This window comes from Arachis hypogaea, chromosome 8 (genome assembly GCF_003086295.3).
Source record: "Arachis hypogaea cultivar Tifrunner chromosome 8, arahy.Tifrunner.gnm2.J5K5, whole genome shotgun sequence".
Classification (NCBI taxonomy): Eukaryota; Viridiplantae; Streptophyta; class Magnoliopsida; order Fabales; family Fabaceae; genus Arachis; species Arachis hypogaea.
In genome coordinates this window covers 35881376-35906783 of record NC_092043.1, presented here as the reverse complement: position 1 = coordinate 35906783, position 25408 = coordinate 35881376, and the positions used below count along the sequence as shown (strand labels likewise).

At 26.8% G+C, this 25408-nt stretch overlaps 1 protein-coding gene across 1 annotated transcript; it reads left to right on the top strand.

Moving 5' to 3' along the window:
• The first annotated feature begins 17485 nt into the window (after nt 1-17485).
• Nucleotides 17486-22218, top strand: LOC112707238 (homeobox-leucine zipper protein ROC2). The gene is made up of 7 exons (XM_025758907.3): nt 17486-18735; nt 18825-18926; nt 19341-19541; nt 20648-20825; nt 21082-21359; nt 21502-21597; nt 21738-22218. The coding sequence occupies exons 1-7, from the start codon at nt 17917-17919 to the stop codon at nt 22113-22115; spliced, it is 2052 nt and encodes a 683-aa protein (XP_025614692.1). The 5' UTR covers nt 17486-17916; the 3' UTR covers nt 22116-22218.
• The last annotated feature ends 3190 nt before the right edge of the window (nt 22219-25408 follow it).

The window sequence follows — 25408 nt, the reverse complement described above, 5'->3', positions numbered from 1 at the left end:
TTACTTAATGAAACATCTGATGGAAGTATTGATCTTCCACCACATTTTCAGACAATATTACATCTGAACAACTTACTGCATATATTCCTTCTAAGTATTTTTTTTTATCATTTTATCACTATTTTTTATTATTAAATTTGTATTTAAGTGTGGTATGAAATTTCAGTTTTAATTTTATTTTTTTCATATGTAATTTTATAGCTTATTATTATTTTCATAGTTAATTATAACAAGTTCTTGACCTCAATAAAAGAGAAGAGAGTTCTAATAGGAGTAAAAATAAAAAATAAAAAACAGCAATAAAATATACATTGACACACATTTTATATTTATTTTTTATTTTCACCTACCATATCATACATAATATTAGTGATTAGGTTATGTAAAATCAACATTCAATATTGAAAAATATTTGTTATCATGGTTATTTTAATATTCATTCTCTTTTATAAAAAAATTTATCTTTTGCGTTATTTATCCAAACGCTACAACTTTAAAATAAGTACTTTTATAACTAAAAAACCAAATACAAAATAACTTATTTATAAGCTGCTTTTAATAAAAGTCTTTATGTTTTAAGCTCATTTTTTCAAAAGAACTTATTTAAGTTATTTATCCAAACTGGACCTTAGTATGTCTAACATGATAAGATTTGAGCTATTTCACTAATAGTGTTGAGGAGATACTATATTAATATATTTTTTTTAAATCTAAAGACCAAATTATAGTAATTAAAAAGTCAAAGATCCGTGCAACTCACAAATTTTAGAGATCAAAGTAGTAGGACTTAACTCCATAAAATAATGCCAATAATACACTAACTTTGATTTGCATGCATACCATTGATAATGTATAATTGATTCTGGCAAATGAACTGTGATAATATTATTATTCTTAAAATTTTAAACTAATAAAAAAATTATGAATAATTATATTATTCATATAATAATTTCTTTTATATTTATTTAAATTTTTTGTATATCTTATTTTTTAATTTATTTTATATTATTTTTTATTTAGAAGATAACAATGATAAAATTCTAAATTTTCAGTTATAAAAAATCTGATATCATGTTACAAAATTATTAAATCTATTTTTTTATAAACTTAAATTTTTAGAAAAAATAATTTTGTGACATAAATAAACTAAAAAAAAAAGATAAATAGATTGTTCTAAACCTTTTTCTTTCTCATATATATAACTTTGTTGGGTATCTTTCAAATCATCAAATATAATATATGATCATTATATGTATGTTGGTAGAATCATGGTCGATGATGACAAGGCTACAAGCCTAAGATGTGGTAGCCAAATTGTGGGTGACAGTATAAGTCATCCATATATGAGACAATAATTTTCCTTTACAAGTTTAGATGTAAATTCAAATGAGGAAAAGAAAAAAAAATATTAGATTAATCCTAATTAATGCCAATGACATGAGCATTGTGTTGAGGCCACTACTTGGTGATGGAGAGTGGGGACCCAACTAACATGATTCTGAAGAAAATTTCCTAAAATTAGGTCAAATACCTTTGTATTCTCCTTTTCAAAGATGTAATCCAATCAAAGGATTATGGTCATAGTTAGAGGAACGATTCTTTCAACACTTGTTATTAATTATTATATTTATATATATCCTACCTTTTGTCAAGACTAATAGACATAAACATATGCACGTAAAAATAAAATAAAGATTGGGATGAGATGGCACATGGGTTCATACACGTGTGCCCTATCCTTTGCTTTCTAGATGCAAGCACATGTGAAGCTTGTAATAAGTTTCAATATTCATGTTCACTTGAACCAAATGATCAACAACTAACTACTTTCACTTTATGCTCTATTGGTTTTAAAATAATTGTTGTTGCTTCGATTTTTTCTTTAATATACCGTGACAATGGAATTTGAACCTATGATTTTCTAGAGAGTAAATTATCACCTTTACTCACAAAAATTAAAAATATTGATATATTTATCCATAAAAAAGGAGGATTATTATTTGTATTTATGAAATATGAGTTTCGCACAATAAAATTATTCAAACACTAAAAAATTACCTAAAAAAACTTTAAATTACCCTTGTCTTCACCAATGTGTTTCTAATCTCAAATCGCACCACTGTCCAAACTCTTCTTCACCACCACTCTCATTCCCAACTACCACCATCACTGTCGCCATCCAAAATCCGCAAGCTTTTTGGACCGATTAACACAAAACGATGTTGCGGCAGAGAAGTACGCCGTCGCCGCCGCCTAACCTCAACAGCCGCTGTCATCTCCGAAGGCAAGCCTTTGTGATTTTGAACTCCAGATGTTCTACAAGTGTACTATAGTACGAATTTGTGCTGCATAATAGAAATTAGAAATTCAATCAGAAATGCAAACTAAAGTAAATAGATCAATAAAAATGTAAAATTGGATTAGTAAAGCAATATAGAAGAATGAGTGGGTAAAGAACAGCATAGCATTGGTGGTGTCTAATTCCTTCTTCTCCATTCCCAGATCCAAAACACTAGATTTCAACGTTGCCGTTAGTTTCTTACCCTATTGCACTACTCCGCTATTGTCACTCAGATCCCCAAATTCTCTACTCTGCAACCACCACCCAAAATTTTCGCAAAATTTTAATTTATTATGATTCCAACAATACCCTAGTCTTGAGCAACATCAACAAACACCATGGACATGGAAGTATTATCGCTAAGTTGCGCCCCTAAACACTGTTGAGGAGGATAACCAAGGCAACCGCATAGGCCACATCAAGGACAAATACTACCTCGGTATTAATTTTATCCATTTTTTATTTTTGTTCTATAAATTCAATTTGGCGAAGCTTTTTCGGTTCTTAATGGGTCAACTATCCATACCAATCTGGTTTTGAAAAGATTCGAGAATTTTCAGAACTTGTTCAATCGCTTCTTGGACGGTCTCAGTTCGCCTTTGAACTCGGAATTCTCGGCGTAAGTTGGACCAAGCTGAGGTGTGCTATAAAAGATTCAGTCGTGAGTATCACTGGAGGAGTTTCACGCGACGGGGTAATCGGATTTCCAACAAAAAACGTAGGGAGATATGGAACGAGGGAAGACTAGAGGCGCCGGGTTAGTGTCGTTTTTGGAACGTTTGTCGGAGGCACGGGAGGCGTCTTGAGTGATGGTGGTAGTTGGGGATGAGAGTGGTGGTGAGGAAGAGTTTGGAATTGGAAAAGTGGTGGTGTGGAGTAAGAGGAGAAGTTAGAGATGGGTTATATTAGAGGATAAATTAAAAATTTCAAATAAATTTTTTTCACTGTGGATAGTTTTGTTAGTAAAAATTCTTCTTTTATGGATAAAAATGGTAATTTTCTTCTTTTATGAATAGATGTGTCAACGTTTTCAACTTTTGTGAGTAAAAATGATAGTTTCTTCTTTTCTATATATTACTTAATTAAATTACTCTTCATATATAATTAATTAATTTTTTTAAATTATATCTAAAAAATATTAATAGAAAGATGTATATTATCATCAATTTAAGCAAAGATGTACATTAATATGCCTATTAATCTAGTTATTAGTAGAGAGGTGGAGTACTATACTATCCCATACTTCCATTTTGTTAAAAAAATAATTGTTTAAAATAATACGACCTCAATTATATGCCTTTATTTTTAATATTTAAGAGAGATAGTTTACATATATTTGATTCCTCAAAGTAATATTTTGTAGTCAAATCCCTTTTAATGTAGGTATAGATCGAAGATATTGAAGTAATAGATAATAAATAATAAATTTTTAAATAAAAGAAATAATATATTCAAAATCGTTATCGTGTATAAGTATAACTAACTTTATCATTTCCACTTTCAAAATAAAAAATATCATATTATTTTAGTTCATAACATTTAAATAAAATTTTATTTTTGTTCTTAATATTTAAAATATTATATTTTTATTTTAAATATTTTATTTCATTTTATTTCTGTCTTTTAGTCAAAATTAAAATTTTTTATCCAAAAATATTTTTTTAGTCATATTTTTTTGTCAATTTCACTTTTAATTCACTACATTTTTTTTTAGTTATCAAGAGCAAACTAATTTCCTGCATATCTGAGTTTCTTCCATTTAAAAATTTATTATTGGTTAATAAATTATTATATATACAAACCAAAATTTAAACTCTTAATATTTATTTAAATAAATAAATAAATTGACCACTCAATCAATTTAAGTTGATTTCAATTCATTATAACTATTATTACTACAGTCACTACAATTATGATTATATTATTGTCATCTAAAAAAATGATAATGGAATAGAGAGATATTTTCAGGACCGAGCTAAACTAATTATTTAGAGGGATCATAATTCAAGTGCCTAAATAAATTTTTATAATTAAAAATATATTTAACAAAAATATAAATTTATAATCTTTATAAAATATAAAAGTTATATTTTAATTTAAAATAAGATATTTAAAATTTAGAACAATAATACTAGCATTGTAATATCAATAATACAAAATTATAATTAAATAGTTAAATAAAAAACTAAATAAATAAAATAATATATAATTACATACAAACATAATAAATAATAGTAAATTACATAAATAATTAAATATATAAAAAATTAAATATAAAAAATACAATCAAGCAACACTAACAGAAAAATAAAATTAATTTATTTAAATCAAGAAAAAAATTAAAATATATTTTATCTATTCTATTATTTATATATAAGGTATGATTATGTGTCTTAGTTATTTATTTAATAGTATTATTTTTACAGTAAAAGAAATAATAAAAATAATTTTTTTAAAGAAAAGTGGGAAACCACTGTTGAATTAGATTTTTTTTTAAATTTGGAAAAAAATCAAAATCTTAAACAATAAAAGATAAAAAAAATTAAAAGAGATAAAAGAGAAGAATAGACAATGTTACTGTTGCTATGAGCTACTACAAAAGTAAAAGTGCTTCTCTAGGTAGATGAGTGTATTGGGAAGAGAATAATAAAATTTATATTTTATTGTTTAAATAATTTAGATTGTAATGTTTTCTAAATACAATACAAAGATATTTGGACTTTTTTATGGGCTTACACTAAATTTTTAATGGGTTGTATTTATAATTTGAAAAAGAAGTTAGTTTTTTTTAAAAAAAGAGATTGTGTAATATAATTTAGGAGGTTATCTTTATAAAAATTAATTTTTTTATTAACAAAAATTTTAATTGCCCCTTCTTTATAGAGAGGCTTTGCCCTTGATGTATTTTTTTTGTCAAAAAATATTTAATTTTGACTAGAAAATTAGAATATAATAAAATAAAATAAGAACATTGTTTGGATAAAAAAAAAGATATTTTAAAAATTAGGATCGAAATTAAGATATAGATAAAAGAACTAAAATAGAATTTTACTCCAAAAAGAGTTATCATTTCAATTATACATATCTAATTAGCTGTTTTCTTTTTATCGTGACATTTAAGTGTTTTGTTATTATCTAATGGATTGTATTTCAGAGTTCGTGCAGTGTGGTAACACGAATTAAAAGAATAAAATTCTGCGCTTATCAAAAAAAGAAGAATAAATTCTGCATAGTTTGGAAAAGATAATTAAGTAAAAAAAAGATGGCCAGAATAAAAAGAATGAGTACCAACATTAGGTTGATTGAATAGTAGACAAAGCTATATTCATTCTAGTAATGATTTAGAATCAAGTGCTAGTATACAAATAAATAAAATCCCTACCTTGCTAGTAATTAATGAGGCAAATACTTATCATTACACTCAGAAAAATATTTAATATTGGATATATATGGATGTTATGAAAGAAAAATATTCCTTTGTCAAGCATTCAAGAATTGCCTCAATAAATATAGGGATTTGATCCGAATCATGGTCTTTTTCAGCTCTCCAGCAGGAATCTGTGAAAGTCAGAAAGAATTAGCGTTTTTCTGTCATGAACTCATGATGGGTGTTTATTTGGTGTTATGCGGTTTTTCATTGCAGCCAAAGATTTGCAGTTCTTACCGATTATGTGTTCAGAATGCAGACACTTATTATTATTAGTAAGAGAACTAGAAAGGACAAACAAACAACCATTCTCGTTTAGGATGAACAAGAAGTCATTACACTTTTCTAGGAAAGGGTTCATCAAATTCGGATTTAGATACTATATAATTCTCTTTTCAAAAAATATTATTTATATATTAAAAATAGCCATTAAAATTAATTATTATATATTTATATATCATACTATTTAACTCATTATTAATATATATTTTATAATAATAATTAATTTTAATAACTGATTTTAATGGATACATAGTATATTTATTCTTTTATATGTTGTTTAGGTTTTTTTTTTCTTGTGTTGCACCATTAATCTTTTGAATAGATAATATTTTTAAGAGGCTAATAAAATTTTAAAAGGAGCGTAGGTTATGGTGTATATCCATGTATCAAAATAAATCAAGTAGAAAAATTGTAGCAAAATATGCAACTAGAGAAGGGAACGGAGTAGTAGTAATTGAATTTCTTTGTACTAACTTGTACATATATAATATATACTTGAGAGCATCATTAATAATAAGTTCAATTGCTGAACATACATCGATCGATCACATGCATATGGGTCATGATGGCAAATGAGTTACTTGCCATGGAACTCACTTTCCCACGAAACAAACATATATACAATACTTGCAAAATGCAGTTTAAGCAAGTCTTTGCATTTGTCTTCCCATCAGCTAAATCCAGTTTCCAAACTTTCCATTAATATAAAGAATTTAATTTTGATGTATATATAGTGTATCATATATATTATTTTGGATGATCATTTACGTGATCAATATAAAAAAAATTATTTTTATTAGCGTGACGTTATGTAATTTAATACACATATAAATATAATTTACACTGACAATGTATTAAAATTAAATTATTATATAAATTTCTTTAAGAAAAAGTTTAGGAGGCCAGCAATTTTGTTGCATTTTGGCCAGCATATAACCAGCAGAAAAAGGTGAGTCATTGGATGAAATCTCACACCAATCTCACACCATCAAATTATCATTGATGGCTAGTTGATGGCTACCAATCACAAATGTTGCTGCCCCTAACATTGCTCTTTTTTAATAATAAAATTTATACGACACAGTAAAAAGTTGTGTAATTTTTGAGAGAACTGAAGAAGCATATTTATATCCAAATAATAAGCATAAATAATTAAATTTTAATTATTTAATATTAATTAATTTTTTATTATAAAATGACTTTTTTGACTCTTATTTTACGAAAAGTTTAGGATTTAGCATTTAAATTTTAAAATTTAAAATAAAAAATAAAAAAATCAGTTAATAATATTAATTTAAAAAAATAGTTTCCTAGTTAAAAATATATATAAGAAAATCAAATAATATAAGGTGTTACCTTTTTTTTAATTTGGTCAATACAATGATTTTAAATCTTTATAAATTGATTTGATTTTTATTGTAAAAATATGTTGAGGAAATTTTAAGTATATATTATGATTGAGAAAATTTTGAGTCATTATATAAATTATAATTAAAATTAAACTTAAGGACTAAAATTACCGAAACACCAATATTTATCTGATTCTTGAAAATTTGGGTAAATGTTGTATATTGTGTATTAAATTAAATGAGATAAAGGTGAGAGATGAATATGATGCATGCACGAGGAAGTGATGAAATTAAAGGCCTCCTATTCATCACTACTTCACTAGACACTAGCTATGATGAGTAACATAATAATAATAATGATAAATTGATAATAATGATGGCAATTGTAAGTACTACAATTTTGCCTTGACATTGCGAGACACTGATTGCATATATCTGCTTTAGATTGTGTTGGTCTTCTTTGGGAGGATTCAAAATCCCAAAGGGAATCTAGTTCCTCATTGGTAAAAGTAAAACTAGCTAGTTATTCTATCCCTTTCAAAAGCAAATTTTTTACATTAATACAAAATTAAGAGAAATATTAAGTGATGATTAACATTTTTTTGGGTGTTTTCTTGTGTTTGAATAATTAATATTAACTCTATTTTTTTCACTAAAAAAGTTAGTAGCACTTTTCAAATTCTAGTACATTCTACTTATTAGATACATTTATGTCAAAAAATTAAAATATAATTTTGTCAATTTTATTAAATTCTATATATATACTTTAAAATGTAACTTAGAAAAAGTTTTTAAATTTATATTTAAACAATAATTACTCATATCCTCACAAAATACTTGTTTTTAATCGAATAGTTTTATAGATAAATGATCATTTTTTTCTAATTGTATTATCTTAATTAATTAATTCAAATTTTAAAAAAAAATCTTTAACATTAAATAATTATCCAGTCATACTATATATTCAAGTTTTTTTGACAACCAAATCCAACTAAGTTGTCCCAAACTCAACAAAAACTATTTTTATTACACGCAACGGGTACATAGGCGTGCTTCACTAACGCAAACATATCATTCCTCGTCTTTCTGTTCCTTCTTCTTTTTCGTGTTCTTCTCTCTTCTTTTTCTTTGCATTTCTCATTTTTCTTCGTCCTGTTCCTTCTTCTTCTTCGCGTGTGCTGAGTTTTGAATTATGCAGAACATCGAAATTTCTTAATAAATACACATAAATTTATTAATTTTTACACCGAAATTATTTAATAATGATTGCGACACATACGCCAACTCAGTTCAAAAGTAAGTACACAAACAAGACTAATTATGAACAAAAATATATCCAAATTAATTTTAGATCAGACGTCATTAATATGATAAAAATTCAATGATAACGATAATAATAACGACAATAATAATAAAAAATGACGATGATGAAGATGATGATATAATGATAATAATGATGATGATGGAAAAGGAGAAAAATGAAAATGAATAAAAATAATTGAAGAAATCAAATAAAAAAAAAAGAGGAGAAGGAGAAGGTAATAATAGTGACGGTAACGACGATAATAAAAAAGAAAAAAACAACAATTTAAATATTAATAAAAAAAGACAAATAATTTAAAAATAGTTATAACAATTTAATTAAATTTATTTAAATATTTTACTTAAATTAAATATAGAACTTTATTCGTAATTATCAAGCAATAATGACTGCATACACAAATAATCGGATTCACTGTTAAGAAATGGATTTCATGTCTTGTTAGGAGAGTCTTTAGCCTTTAGCTATGATTAATACCTTGAGGATATATATATATATATATATATATATATATATATATATATATATATATATATATATTCAAGTCTTTTTGTTAATCAAATCTAATAAAATTGGCCTAATTTAATAAAAATTAATTATAACTAATATTATTATAAGTTTTATTATTTAATTTAGTTAGATTTTATTCATAAAAAAATTTAGATGTGTAATATTACTCAATATTAAGGATAGTAAAACTCTCCAAGATGCGAAGATCCCTACAAGAATTGTCCCGAATAAAAATTTGACTGTAGAAAATTTTTTCTGCGAGAATGGAGATGGAGGAAGAAATTCCCCTGAGACGGACGCGGGGATCCCTGCCTTGTCTCCGTTAATTCCCGAAATTCTAAATTTATTTAATTATTTTTAATAGTTTATTTTTCATATATGTTTTTTAGTCATTTCACATGAGAGAGAGAGAGAGTCAAAATTCTTAATCATCATTTGTATAACCCTTCTTTAGTTCACAGATCTCTAACGTCATCCATACTCTATCCAACCTCTCTATAGCTACCTCCTCGCAACTTTTTCGTCTCACCGCATTGTCACCCCTCATCGTTCCATCATCCTCACTATGTCGTTCTCTATATTCGTGGCGTTCCTTTCCACAATTCTATCTTCGTATACATTCTCCTCTCTGATGTCGTGACTCCCACCTCTTCCACTGCTCTGTGCTCTGGCTCACCATGACGTCTCCTATTAAGTCATTTTGAAAGTCACCATTTTGACATTTGGACTTTTTGTATAAAATTTTGCTGTTTTGTATAGGAGGGATACTTTTAGCTCTATTTCTATAGAAATTAATAATTAGTCAAAACTATTAAAGAGATAGGGAATGAGGTCTTTGCGAAAAATGAGGCCCTGTAAAAAATAGGGATGGAGAGCAATATTCCTCATGACAGAAAATAGAGACGAAGATGGAAAGTAAATTTGAGGGCAAAAATGGAGAATAGGGAGACATCTCCTGCCCCGCCCTGTGCTGTTGACCTCCTACTCAATATGCATTTCAAATTTTCAATGTAATTTTGTTTGTGGGTCACAGGTCATGAGCAACTAGTCAAGTTTTTATTTTTTGGGTAATTAAGTAATCAAGTTTTTGTTGCAACGAATAACCTTTAAATTAGTTAATTGGGCCAATCTAATATGGGCCTTATATACGTGCAGGCGGGAATAAATTAGTTTGTTATTGTGCATTACAGTTATTGAACATTATCTCAAGACAAGAAAAAAAAAGAACATTATTATATAAATTTTAAAACATTTCAAATTAGTTTACCAAAAAAATTACAAATTAAAAGGTCTCGTCAAACTACATTTATTATCATGATAATAATTAGTTTTCATTTAAATTGCTTATTTATTAAATAAAATTTAAGATTATATTTTATATAATACTTTAAATTTGACTAAGAAAAAAGATGTTAAAGAATAAAGAGGTTGTATTTAAAAAAAAAAAAAGTAAATGATGTTTATTGAATGAAAAAGTCAAAACTCAAAAAGAAAATAAATGGTAACAGCTATGGCCTTTCCATGTTATTTGTACTTAGTTTTCAATTATTTTAAACAGATGAAAATGAAAATGAAATGATAACTGCTAAGTGTATATTATTATTTTCTTTGGTCTAAAATAATTAAGTTTTGTAATAAATATTATATAGGTTCTTAAGATTTGAAGTTAAAATCGAAATTATATTTAACAATTTTTTGTTTAAAATAATCTCCAACGTTATATTTAATATTAAAATAATTTTTTAATAAATTTATTCTTTATAAAATTTGATAATTAAAATAAAATGACTCTCTATCTTCTTTTTTGTTATCACCACTGGCGATTTTTTTGTATTCTTAGAATCACCTCCCGCACTTCTCTTTTTCTTTCTGTGTCTTTGTGTTGTTTCTTGCTGCCACCTCTATGACACTCTGTCTTAATTTTTTTATACATTACCGTTACTGTCTATCTTTACTGCCATCGTCATCATCGTCTACATTTACTATCACACACCGCCACTATGCAGTTTCACTTTTGTTGTCATCAAAAGAAAATTAAGATTTAAGTTTCTAATTTTTTAAAAATAAAATTTAAAAATTTTAAATTAGGATCTTAAATAATTTTAAATGAAGATTCAATGATTTTTGAAATTAAATTCTCTTTGTCTTTTATTGTTGTTGATGTTGAATTTGAAAAAAAAATTATGAGTTGTTAAATTTGAAGAATTTAAAATGTGGTATTGTTAGTAGCGGTGACTAATGACCATGGAGAGGAAAACAATGGTGTGGTGGTAATAAAAGGGTATTTATATCATTTGAAAAATTATTGTGTTAAAAATAAATGATTTTAATACAAAATTGCTTATGGATTCTTTCATTCTCCTATTTCATTGATGCTCCAGAGCATACACAACAGAGTATGGAATAGCATTTGAGAGTTGAAATTACCACATAAAATTAAGATTTTTCTATGGAAAAGTCTTCATGAAAAGCTTCCAGTGTTGCAACAAGTCCACAGCCCGTTCGCATCCACTCCTGCCACTTGTCTAAGATGCATGTTGAAGGCTGAATCAATTTCTCATGCTTTGTTCCAATGCCTCCCTATCTTCAATAATATGGAGACTAAGCTTAATAACACCTGACCTATGGATGAGAGAAGAAGAGACATTTTTCAATTGGTGGCAACGAGTCTTATCTTGGGCAACGGCTCAATTAGACGGTAGACAAAAGACCCTCCTCATAGCGGCGCTGTGTTGGAGCACTTGGACTCGTGAACTCGTGAACCATACCTGATAGATACTGCTAATTTTCTTTACTCTTACTTTACTCTTCTTTAAGCTCTTAGTCTTTTAGTTAGTGATAAATGGAAATACCCAATTCTTTTGTACTTTCTTATGGAAACATTTTTATTTTATATTAATAAAATAACATTTATCTTTAAGAAAAAAAAATACTAAATGTAATGTTAGGACTATTTTAAATTGAAAAAGAAAATTAAGGACAATTTTGACTCTTAAAGATTAAAACAGTATTTATTCTTTAAATTTTTATTTTTAAAATTTGATTAAATCCAAAATAAGCAAATCGTATAGAAAAATTAGGCAAAAAAATTCCTAATCATTTTTCTTAATTTTTGTTTGTAATTAACTTTGGACACTTTTTGAAATCGGGTTGTATTTTTTAACACCCATGGGTTATGCCTCTCTCTTAAATTATATAGTAAATATTTTTACAATTCCTGATCATTTGTTAAAAAACAAAACAATTTTTTATAACTTAAAATTTTTTAATTTAACTCCAACCATTTAAATAATTAATCTAAAGTAATTGAATGTTAAGAAAAAGGGATTAAGTACGATTTTGATTTTTAAGGTATATGTTAAAAAAATTTTTATCTTAAATTTTTTTTACATATAAAATCGTTTCTAAAGTTTAACTTGTTTTAAAATTGTCCTTGCCTTAAAAACCAAAATCGTACGGAGGTGGTGGCAAAAGCTGAGGCATAGGTGAACTGTGTACAATTGCTTCTTCTTTTTTCCTTTCCCTTCTTCTTCTTCTCTTTCTCATTCGTAGGAAGTAGAAACACTTTATTTCTCTTAATTTTTTTATTTTTATTTGATAATTTTTTTGTTATGAATAATTTGGTCCAAATTTTAATATTTAAGAAAAAAAAAACGATTTTAAAATTTTGTTTTAAACCTTAGAAACAATTTTTTATGCAAAAAAAAGGTTAGAGACAAACATTTTTTTTGACCTATATCTTAGAGACAAAAATCGTACTTAACCTTTAAAAAAATATATAAATCTGTCCTCTAACATAAACTAAATAGAATTCATCCCAAGTTAAATAATAATGATACTTAATAAATTTACATTTTACGTTTTAAAGGATAAAATACTAATATGTGAACTATTTATTTTTTTTTTAAATAAGGAGCTCATACATAGAGTGATGGAGCATAAAGACCAATAAAAAAAACTAAAAACACAAGCAGAACTATATTAATAACCTTAATCTGTAGTTATGTATGATATTACTATCAACAACAAAAAAAAATGGCACCATACCAATTTTAGTAGTTTTTTACCAACCTACCTAGTGGCAGAGTTTAAAATTTTTTTTGAAGAGATAAAAAATTTAACATAAAAATTACATAATAATATTTATATTAAAATAAAATTTATAAATATAATTATTCTTTAAATTTATTATGAATATAATAATAAATAAAAATATAAAATAATTAACAATAATACTCTTTAAATTTTGAGTAATTTAAATTTTTTAATAATTGAATTAGAACTAAATTTTTAACCATTTTATTTTTAATGTAAATACAATTTATTCCTCAATAATTGGAACTTTCAATAACTTTACAAAGATGGTGCAAAAAATATAATCATTTGGATTTAGAATTTAGCTTGAAAATAAATTAAAATTTTTAAGTTATAATTTATAAATTCTTCTATCAATCTATAAAAATATAATGTTATTAATACTTATTGAATATTTTAATATTTTTATATAACATAAAAAATTAAATTAAATAAACAATAACATATAAAATAATATTAAACTAAATAAAGAAAAAGATCTAATTCTAGCGTTTTTTATTTTTCAGTTGAAAAGTAATTTTTTTGAAAAGTCAAAAAAGTTCTTTTCTAGTAACTGAATCTATTTAGGAGATTTGGTTTTATTTTTATTTGCTTATAAAACGTTAGGAGTTTGAGAAATCAAAGAAGTTAATGAATATTGAACACAGTAACTCTAATGACAAAGGAAAAGAATTATGCCATTTGAACTAATTTTTTTTCACGAATAATTATTACTAATTTTTTTATAAAAAATTTAGAGAACCATCAACAGAAGAGTTAGACTAAATTTTAGAAAAAAACAAAAATTAATTTTATAATATAAAAGAGACTAAATTTAAATTAAAATTCCTATATAATTTATGAAAAAAAAAATGAGTTTTAGGGGGCTATTGCCCCTCTTAACTCTTAAGTGAGGCTTCACCCCAGGGGCTATGATCCTCTTAAATATCTCTCATTTTTTTTTTATCAAAATATTTTAGATGACAAAAAAAAGCAACTATCTGATTTACATTTACTCTTCCTTCTTTTCATGTAATTTTGTCCAATTACGGAATGTTGCTTAAGAATATCTGCAACAGTGTATAAATTATTAGAGGCAAACACTTAAATATATCACACTGCTGAATAAATTCATAACTAAAAAATAAATAAAAAACATTTTCAACATCGTTTTTATTAACCTCTCCAAATAAAGTTAATCAAACTATAACTTGTTATATTTTTTCAAAGTGTTTCTGCCGACAAAATTTACACAAAAAAAATTAATAGTATAAATATTTTTTTAATTAAATTTTTATATAATTTGATCCTCTCTTTTCTATTAGAGTTAGTAAACTAATTCCAACTCCCTCATCCATTAAAAATTTTGTATCCACTTTAATTCATTTCAAACCCCACAATTATTTATAACAGATTTTTTTCGTTTGAATCCCAAAAAAAATTAAAAAGTATTTTTTAAAACATTACTTTACAATCAGATATTCTCCAATAATCCAATACTTCTTTCATCTCTTATTTTTATAGACAAATTTTTGATTATCTTCTCCCTCACATATGTCTCTTTGTAAGGTATCAATAGCTAAAAAGATCTAAAATCAATGGAATTAGCTAGATGAACAGAGAAAACAGAGAAAGCAGTGAAATAGAGAGAACATTATGAATTGATGAGTTAGAGAAAAAAATTAGATTATAGATGAATAGTTACAGAATGCGGCATCAATGTACATATAAGAGTGTGTGTATAAAATGTGATAATTAGAACTGTACAAGTTAGTTAGCAGTTTAACTAATTGGAGATGAGCTGGCACAACTGTCTGAGGGTATAATTACTTTCACTTATAGTAAGCTTCTAGAGATGTGTTCTTCACTAACACTCTTTAATATTTAATTGACAAATATCTTTTCACAAACTTCTCTTATAAATATAAGACAGATTAAAAAATATTACATAACACATAATTTTTTTCATAATGTATTTTATTTTTCATATTCTCCTTATTCCACAAAAATCTCCTCTGCAAAACTACTAATATTTGAACTATTTATCTTATATTACAAAATCTATAAATTTAATATTTTTATGTGATAGTTGAACTGTTAATGTATATATTTTATCACGAATATTTTCTTTCAAAATCATGTACTCCATCTAGAATGAAATGTTCTATGTTTGGATGCTATGCTTAATGACAAGCCAACGTCAACTTAGCATTATTATTAGCCGCATCAATGTATAACAGTCAGTTGAATTATTGTTGCCCACTTGTCCTAAGATACTCTAACTCTTAATTTAATTATTAAACATACCCTCTTTCTTTCTTCACAGACTCCTTTCACTCACTCACTCTATTTTTGGAATTTCTCTTTAAAAAAGAAAAAAAAAACATAAAATTACTTATTTAGTCGTTCTCCTTGATTTTCTATCATCACCGTCTATATGTAATTATATACTCTAACTTGGTTTGTAAGAAGCTTAGGTTTTGAGATGAATAGGTATCATCCTATTTCAGATTAATTTTTACTATATTTGCTATATTTTTATTTGTTTAATTTTTTGTTCTTGTATATATAATTTTGCCTTTGTAGGACATAGAAGTGTTGTGTAGCGATGGCTATGAATTATTAGACAGGTTAAAATATATATGCATAGTCTTCTTCACATTTGTTACTTTAAATTTTTTTGGTAACTATTTATTACTCTAAATTTAATCACAAATAGACTTGGATATATATAAAAAATGAAATGCAAATTAAAATTTCTTTAACAAATTGTAGTAGTAACATGAAAACTTTTTGACAAAGTATCATATTCAAAGTAAAAAAACATTATACAAAGTTCATACGAATAACATCAAAATGTGCAATTACAGGCTAATTCATAGTGACACTATTATATTAGTTCACTCATATTGTTGCATTAAAATACTCAATTCTTATTTAATTATTAAATAAACTTTTTTTTTCTTCGTGAACATATGGCTCACTTCCTTCGTTCTTTTGATTAATATTTTTCTTAAAAAAATAGCATAAAATTGTTCATTCACTCGTTTTCTTTTGTTATAATTTAGCTTTAAGTTTTATTGTATATAATATTTTTATTTTATTAGTATTTGTTATAATTTTACCTTTCTAGGACCTAGAAGTGTTGTGAAGAAATGTTTATGAATTATTAGATAGTAGGTAGGTTGAAATATATAATTTGTTGATTAATATAAATAATGCTAACTATATAATAACAGCGGAAAAAATTGCAATTATAATATTATGATGATCATAAGAGGACGTGGAAGAATATTTCATTTAAATTATATTATTATAGAACACATCTTATTATGGTGATCAATCTTATCGTATATCTACCTGCAAAAATAATATTAGAATTTAACGTGAAAATAGAGTCTTCATTTAACATATATCCACAAATGACCATGAATGATGACGAAATGATGTGGTAATTGAATAGAAATTTATTATCCATAGGAATTGTGCTAGATAGTTAAATGGTAATTATTTTTCTTTTAATTTTTGAATTATTCACGCAACAAATTCATTCAATGAGCTATGTTTTTTTATATAAATTTATATTGTGTTGTTGTAACAGAATCCTAAAATCAAGTTTGTTAGTTAAGAATTTTAATTTGAAATATAATTTTTTTAATGATAGTTTAAAATTGGTATGCATTATTATACTTTTGGGAATTATATAGTACACCTTGTACCGTCTAAACTTTAATTTGAACCGAATCATATTTTACCTCAAATAAATATTTTAAATGTGGTTAATCCAACTTTACGACTATATATAAATTGAATTATAATTAGATAAGCTAAATTCAATTATCTATAAATTAAACTTCCAATAAAGGATTTGATAGTAGCAACTAGCAAAGTAATTAATTTAAAATTTAGACTTATAATATAGATTATATATTAATATTAACCAATAAAAAATTAACTAGTTAGAGCGTTTTATATTGTATCTCTCTTGATTTATTTAAACTTAAAATTTTTTAATTAAAGCAGGAGAGCATTATCTTAAATTTGATGTAATTTTTTAATAAAATATTTATTATAAATATTTAAATAAAATTATCATAAAATATAAATACTAAATACTATGAAATTATATTATGTCTATACACAAAATTAATTTTGTAAAAATTTTTGGTGAATGAGAATAATTGGCAGAGTTAAAACAATACATGAGTAGAGAGTATATAGGTATTAATAAGTAATAAGTAGAGTATGTGTTTGAGTACTTTAATTTACATTTTTATTTTGTTACTTTTTTTTATTTTTATTTCTTTAGTTTATAATAGGAGAAAACTTAGGTACAGTAGACTTCACATAAAATTGATAATTAAGAGTTATTAGATGAAAATTTAATCAAATTAGTTAAATAAAATCATCTAACATTTTTAATCATTAATTGAAACTGATCGCATGTAAATTTTCACCTTTATAATATAATAAGATGTATTTTGACTGTGTTAGTTAAGTTTTTTCTAAAATAAAAAATTCCATTTTGAATATTCAAATTTCAAAATAAGTTACAGCAAGATTCAAGACTTTAAGGCTTTATGCACTTTTGCCAAATTTTTTTTTTGTCATCATGGATTGTGAGAATGATTGTTCACGGAACATCAATGTAACTGAACTTCCAACAATAACACGGTGGAATCATTCTTCAGCAAATGCTCCTCCTCGTGATCAAGAATCATCACATCCAATCTTTTCGAACAGAGGCATGGATAACAGCAAAATTTCCTCCGGCGGCTGTGGCAGATTTAATGGAGACATTTATTGTTCTTCAATAAATTCTCTTCCCGTTCATGAATCAGATCCAAGTTTCCCAAACAGAGGCACGAACAACATGGATGGATTCAATGGAGCAAGTTATGACCTTCATTCTTTTTCAGCAAATGCTCCTCTTCCTCGTCAAGAATCAGATCCAATTTTCCCAACGGGAGGCATGATGAACAGCAACATGTGTGGCGGCGGCGGATTCAACCGAGCAAGTGACCTTCTCTTGGTGGTGTCAATGTACGCAGAGCCAACAAAGTCAGAAATCATAGCCCTTGCTGAGTCCGCGATGGATGAATTGTCGAAAATAGCCCTGGAAGGGCAGCCTTTGTGGGTCCCACAGAAGGACAAGAAGTTCGAAACGCTTAACGATATCGAGTACTTGAGGCAGTTCGGTGAGGTTCAAGAAATTGAATCGATGAAGGAGATTATGAAGCTTGTTGAGGTTGGACAAGAAGAGTCTTCTTCTTCCCAGTACTTGTTGCCAACCGTTGACTCGTTTCGAAGGGAGCTTGTTCCGTTATCTCTCAGTGGAGTTCCCAAGGAAGCTCTTCAAACTGAAGCTTCACGTGATATGGGGTACCTTGAGATCAGTTCCACCAAACTGCTTCACTTGCTTATGGATGTGGTAACGTTATTATTTCTTCATTTTCCCCTACAAAAACAAAGAATTGACACACATACACTCACTCGTATTATCTAATTTTATTTCATCAGAATCAATGGTCCAAAGCATTCGACAATATTGTCACCAGGGCAGCGGTGCTAGGAACCTTATCAAATGGAGCGGAAGAAAGTTATGATGGGAAAGTGCAAGTGGTAAGTTAAGCGTGTTAGTCTATTCTTAATTGTTAGTTCTCTAAGTGTGTAATATCTTGTTAGTTTATTAATTCATTACCCCATGAACCTTTGAGTTAGTTACTATGTGAATTTTGCATGAAAAGGTTAAACATTTATATAACGAGATTCACTATTCTCAAATCTATTTGAATTTGCAAAAGATTTCTTCATTTGTTGGAGTAAACTGTATAAATCCCAACGAAATCCTTAATATATGAATTGCATTATACTACATGATACCATTAATGTTAAAAGAGCAATTATCTATTCTCCATTAAATTAAAATGACAATTATTGTGAGTTATGGAGCTAATCCAGGGAATTTCTAAAATCAATAATGTAGTAAACCTTGTTATATTCTAATTCTTTGTGTCCCATGTTTTGTTGTGGTAGATGTTCGCGGAATATCATTTGCCTACACCATTTGTGCCATCAAGGGAGTGCTATTTTGCAAGGTACTGCAAGCAATTACCTTATGAAATGTGGGGTGTTGTTGATGTGTCCCTTGAGAAGCATTTTCCATCTCTAGCAACCAATTTCCGAAGAAGACCATCAGGCTGCTTGATTAGGCCAATGCCAGACGGATTTTCTAAGGTTTTCATTTTATTTTATTTCTTGTCTTCACTTTTATTTCATATATTAAAGTAAAACCTATTTTTCATAATTAGATGGAATAGGAAATTGACATGGTACAAATTTCTTATTCTATCCAATGACAAGCTTAGTAGTGTATGCATTCTGATCATTTATTACTTTATTTATTACCGTAAATGGTTGCATTGTATAGGAACTTAAAATGTTATTATGGACATATACTATTCATAAAACACTTCATTTATTCTAAAATATACTAATTTCATTATATTTAATATCTTATTCTATAATATAATTATTTATCTCTATTCATAATAGTGCGTTAGCTTAATTAATTAACTCAGTATATAAAGTAAAATAAAGATATTATACGTCTTTAATTTAATATGAAATTCATGATGTGTTAGAAATGTTGAAAATAAATTTATTTCAATGATTTTTTTTTGTATAATTGTTTTCTAAAATAATCAATTATGTGCAAGTGATTTATATTTGGATATTTTAGCTAAAATGTCATTTTAAGATAATTTATTGAGCTTGAAATATATAAAGAAAGCTTCTTTTTAAGGGTACAATTACAAAAATAGATATAAAATCCTTTTTTAGATTTTTTAATATTTAAGATCAATTTGATAAAATCAATATAATTCTAAAAGAATAATTTTTTTTTTAAAATGATAAGCTTCAAAATATGGCCTTTTTCTTATAAACTCATTTTTAGCTTATAATTATTAGTTTTGATTATAAATCGAGTTCTAGTTTTAACGGAAACTTGATTATTAATTTTCAAGTGAAAGACTTTTTTTGGTAAAAAAAAATTTAGAAAGTTAGTAGAATTTATTATTTTTAACCAGTAATTAGTCAATAATATTTAAAAGTGTAGACTAAAAATATGTTATTAAATTAATAGACTAAAAAATTGAACTGATGGTTAGAATTATCAGAAAAAAAAAAAACTATTCTGTTGGCCTTTAAACTTTACAAGATTTGGAAACATGGCCTTAGTCATGACTCATGAAATTAATTTTTCTTCTTCATAGTTGATTATGTAAAGCAAAGGTTTGTGCAGTTTTGATTTGTTTTAAACTATAATTTGATGATGTTAGGTTATATGGGTGGAGCATGTGGAAGCAGACCATAGCCAACTGAGTAACCATTTCCGGCCACTAGTAACAACGGGTTTGGGTTTTGGTGCAACTCGTTGGATTAATTCTATAGTTAAGCACACTGAATCATCTAAAATTATGGAGGCTAAATCAGCTCCAATTTATGTGGATTATGGAGGTAAACATCTACTGCACTTAACTTTTTTTTCGAAATCATTCTTAATTAAGATACAAGTATATATAGATAAATCATTTAATATATTTGACTAAATTTTTATTTAATAATTTTTATTTATCAACTTTATATGAAAATAACTGTATTGATAGTCTATATATATGTGATTTTAATTAATAGTTTAAACTTTAGATACTGTTTTACTTTAACTATGTATGTTCTCCTTTTGGTTTTTTTGATGAAATAAACATATACACAGTTATAATACCACAAGCTGGAAGGACAAGTTTCCTTAACCTGGCAGACAGACTTGTGAGAACCTTTTGTGGTGATATCAATGCTTCAATGACGAATCAATGGATGCCATTAATATCTTCAGAATCTGATTCTTCAGATGTGAGGGTGATGATCAGGAATAACATTGAGGATCCTGGGAAACCTATTGCTACAACTGTGGTGTTTAGCACTTGTCTTTGGCTTAAAGTCTCACCATCACGGTTGTTCAATTTCTTGCGTCACGAGGATTCAAGAAACAAGGTATAGATGCTCAACTATATATATTAACCAAAATTCTAATTGCAATAATTTCAGAAGCCAAAAAATTTATATAAATCTTGATATAGTAATATATAATTTCTAACATCTTTCACATTCCCTGCTTTTGATGAACAATTATTAGTGGGATATACTTTCACGTAATCTTACAATTCGGGAATTTGCATATATGAACAAAGGCACAAATCCAGGGAATCGTGTTTCTTTAATGCGAGCAATGGTAATAACCAATTCTTTTTTCTTTTTGTTGTTCAAATTAATTTTACATTAACATCTAATCAAGTGTTGCCACTTGTAGTAAAGTAAATGTGAGTTTAGTTGTTATTATTAATTTTAATTGCACTTGTTATTATGAATCAGAAATCTGAAGACAAGATTGAGATCTTTTACATTCAAGAGAGCTACATAGACACAACAGGGTCCTATATTGTTTATGCTCCACTAGACGAATTTGCTTTGTCATCTCTTGCAAATGGAGCAAACCCTAACAAGGTAATGGTCCTTCCATCAGGATTTTCTATCCTTCCTTGTGGGTTCCCTAGTGATTATATTGATGAAAAGGGTGAAGGTGGAAGCATTTTAACTATTGCGTTTCATACAATTGAGAGTCACAACATTAAACAATTTTTTTCTCTTGAATCAGTTATTGTCATGAAAAATATTATTTCAGACACTGTCACCAGTATAAAAGATGCCGTGTTGTATAATAATTACACTAACAATTGGCAGTATAATTGATGATTCAGGTAGACTGTGTTTGCATTAAATGACCGTTGGGATCATTGTTTGTATTGTACTATTTAGCTTAATATTTAATGGAATTGTTGTGGTTTTTTAGGCATATATTTTCATTTTTAAGATGAATATTGATATGTATGAATGCAAAGGAAGCCTTGAAACAATAATCGACTTGTTTTTTTTTATAACTTTAAAATTACGAGTTCAAACACTAAAAATAATTAGTGATATAATTATCAAATTAAATTGTAAATACATTTCATATGTGCCAAAAAAATTAATATGATCAATATTCAATTAGATGGAATAAAATATATGACGTGTATATTTGTCTGATCAAGCTCCAATGAAATTACATGCAATGGTTGTTCTGAACGAGCTACAAAAGGTAAAGCTGGCAGTGGACTTTTCTTTTTGTTGTATTATTTATTGGGACTCACATTTGATAGTGGCATCTCATGCATGCAAGTGTGTCACTTAATGCAACATATTAAAATTTGATATATACCGTTGCGTTTAGTTAATGTTTTGGGGAAATTTAATAGACTTAATACACTATTCATACACAACTACTCCAAATTCAAAGCAAACACTGAAGCCCACAAAAAAAACCATTAACACAAGAAGACTCAAAACCATTGCTTAAAAAGAGATTCCTTATTTTGCTATGATTTTCTCTCACCTGTCTTCCAACTTGATTCTGATCATTCATTACAATCTCAACAGTTTTGCACACACTCTCTTTGCTAAACAAACCATCTTCTTCACCCTTCTCAACTTCAATTCCAACCTTCAATCTACTCTCCAAATTCCTCGCAGAAATTGCATGATCACTATAAGGCCCAGGCAATAACACGAGCTGGCACGGGTTCACGAGCGCTTCGGTTACAGAAGCTGCTCCACAATGTGTTATGAAGCACCCAATAGAAGGGTGCCCCAAAAGCAATTGCTGCTGCACCCAACCAGCATACACAAATCCCCTTCCTTCAACTCTTTTTTTAAAGGAAAAGTATAGGGTACCAACATATTATTCGCCAACTTCTGCCAACTCTTATTTATATTTATGATTCATGGAAGTATGTTCGTAGATGTGTCTAATAATTAATATATTTTAAATACATATATAAAGAGACACATCCATAAAATATATTTATAAAGACACTTCTATTAAACACAGTTATAAAAAAAACATTTTTATTAGACACATCTATGAACACACTTCTATGAAACATAATTATAATGGCAGAAGTTGGCAGATATACTGTTGGTTAACGCTTGCTCAATCGAATCAAACTCAGCCGGTGGCTTAAGCGCAGGGAAAACCTGTTAGTTCAAGACCGAGAACTAATTCTTGCAATTGAGATTTGTTTAAAGGACATTCACTTCCCAATGCACAGTAAATTACATGTTTAGTATTGAAGCCTGAGAGCCATGATTCCAATTATTTCTCCAAAGTAGAGTTGGTTGGTTCTCGTAAAAGAGGACCCGAAAGCAGAGTTGACTATTAACCCATTAAGCCCATATTTCTTCTTCTCCGCAACACCCCTCCTCTTTGTTAAGAAACCTTTTCTTAGCGTTGTTCACTGTGTAAATCAGACGGTAACATACATCATCATCAGTATATTAATTAAAATTAAAACTATTAAAAAAACGATGAATTACAACTTAATTTAACAAAGTTAGCATTTAATTAATATTTTTTTTTCAAATAAAACACTACATCTTAGATAGTGTTCTTTGTATTTATGATAAATTAAACATACACTACATCCAATGTGTTGATTTCTTTGATTATATTTAAAAAATGAGAAAAGTACATGTCCTATGTGTGTTTTGTATTTGACAAAGTTACAAATTTCAAATATCACGTTTTTATAATACTTTTTAAAATTATTCATTTTTGTAGTAAAATTTTTCTTTTCGTTTACATATATGAATTGGCAATCATGGAAGATTTTTAATTTGTTACAACTAAATAGAGTATATATATATCAGCAATGTACACAAAATAAAAATTATTATATAGTCAAACTCAAAAATCGAAAACAAAGTTATTTTCATGTTATAATCATGTGATAATCAAATATGTTCCAAAATCATATTACATAATCTAGTTAAAATTAAACGCGTTCAAAGTAGTAGCAAATTCCAAATTGTGACTAGGGCATAACTATATATTAAATCTGATTCTTATATTAGTGATGACTTTGTTGTTAAATTTGTGCATATTAAAATTATTAGTCTTAAAAATTATCATGCTATACTAAGTTTAATTATTATGTTGAGTGAATTTGATTATACTCAGATTTTAAAGAAGAGTGTTAGGGACAGTAATTTTTGTAATTTGTAATCATTAAATAATCATTAATAATATTTTTAATTGTGTGAGATTTTATCCATTGATATAAGATTACTTTTTTTTTGTTAGTTACATGCTGACCAGAATTTAATAAAATTGCTGGTCCAATCCCTAGATTTTTCTTTATCGATATATAATCTTCTATCTCCTAAAGTCTATTTCCTATAGAAAAGGTCCAATGGCTACAACTTCCAATACTAGCCTCTTGAGACTTGAGAATGAAGTCAAAATAATATCATCACCCTCAACCAAACTAGATTCCTCATTACGGTTAAAAACAAGTTAAAAAGGTGTTTGATTATTAACAGTAGTTTCGGGATGAAAAATCAAAAACTTCATAATTAACAAATTAAAAACACTTAAAATCAAATAAAGAATCATTCGAACTTGTAGATTCTATTAAATTCTGAATCTGAATTCAAATTTTATTTTAACAAGTAGCAACTTTTTTAATTTGGCCAACAAAAATAAAATCAAAACTTTAAGATAAGAAGAACCAAAATAAATCAATGTAATGCATTCAAAATAATTTATTGATGAAAAGAGAAAAATAAACGGTATGGCACTCAAAAGAAAAGAGTGAAGCGTTGCACGGAGAAGAGAAAAAAAAATGAGGAATAAAGAGTGGTGGTATGATCGAAGAAGAAGAGAGTGAAGCGTTGCACGAAGAAGAGAAGAAAATGAGGAGTGAGGAGCATGTTGGAAAACAAAAGAATAAGGCACACACACTCATAAAGAATATAAAATAAAGAGAAATGTATTGAATGTATTTGTGTGTTGTTTTTTATGAAATAATTATATATGTATTTATACTTTTCTTTGATGTCTAAACTTAATACATTCTAATAAACAAATGGTTTAAATTAAAATTAAATATAGACAACTTATTCAAAAAGTGGTTTCTATTCATTCTTAAATTCTAACCATTAAGTTT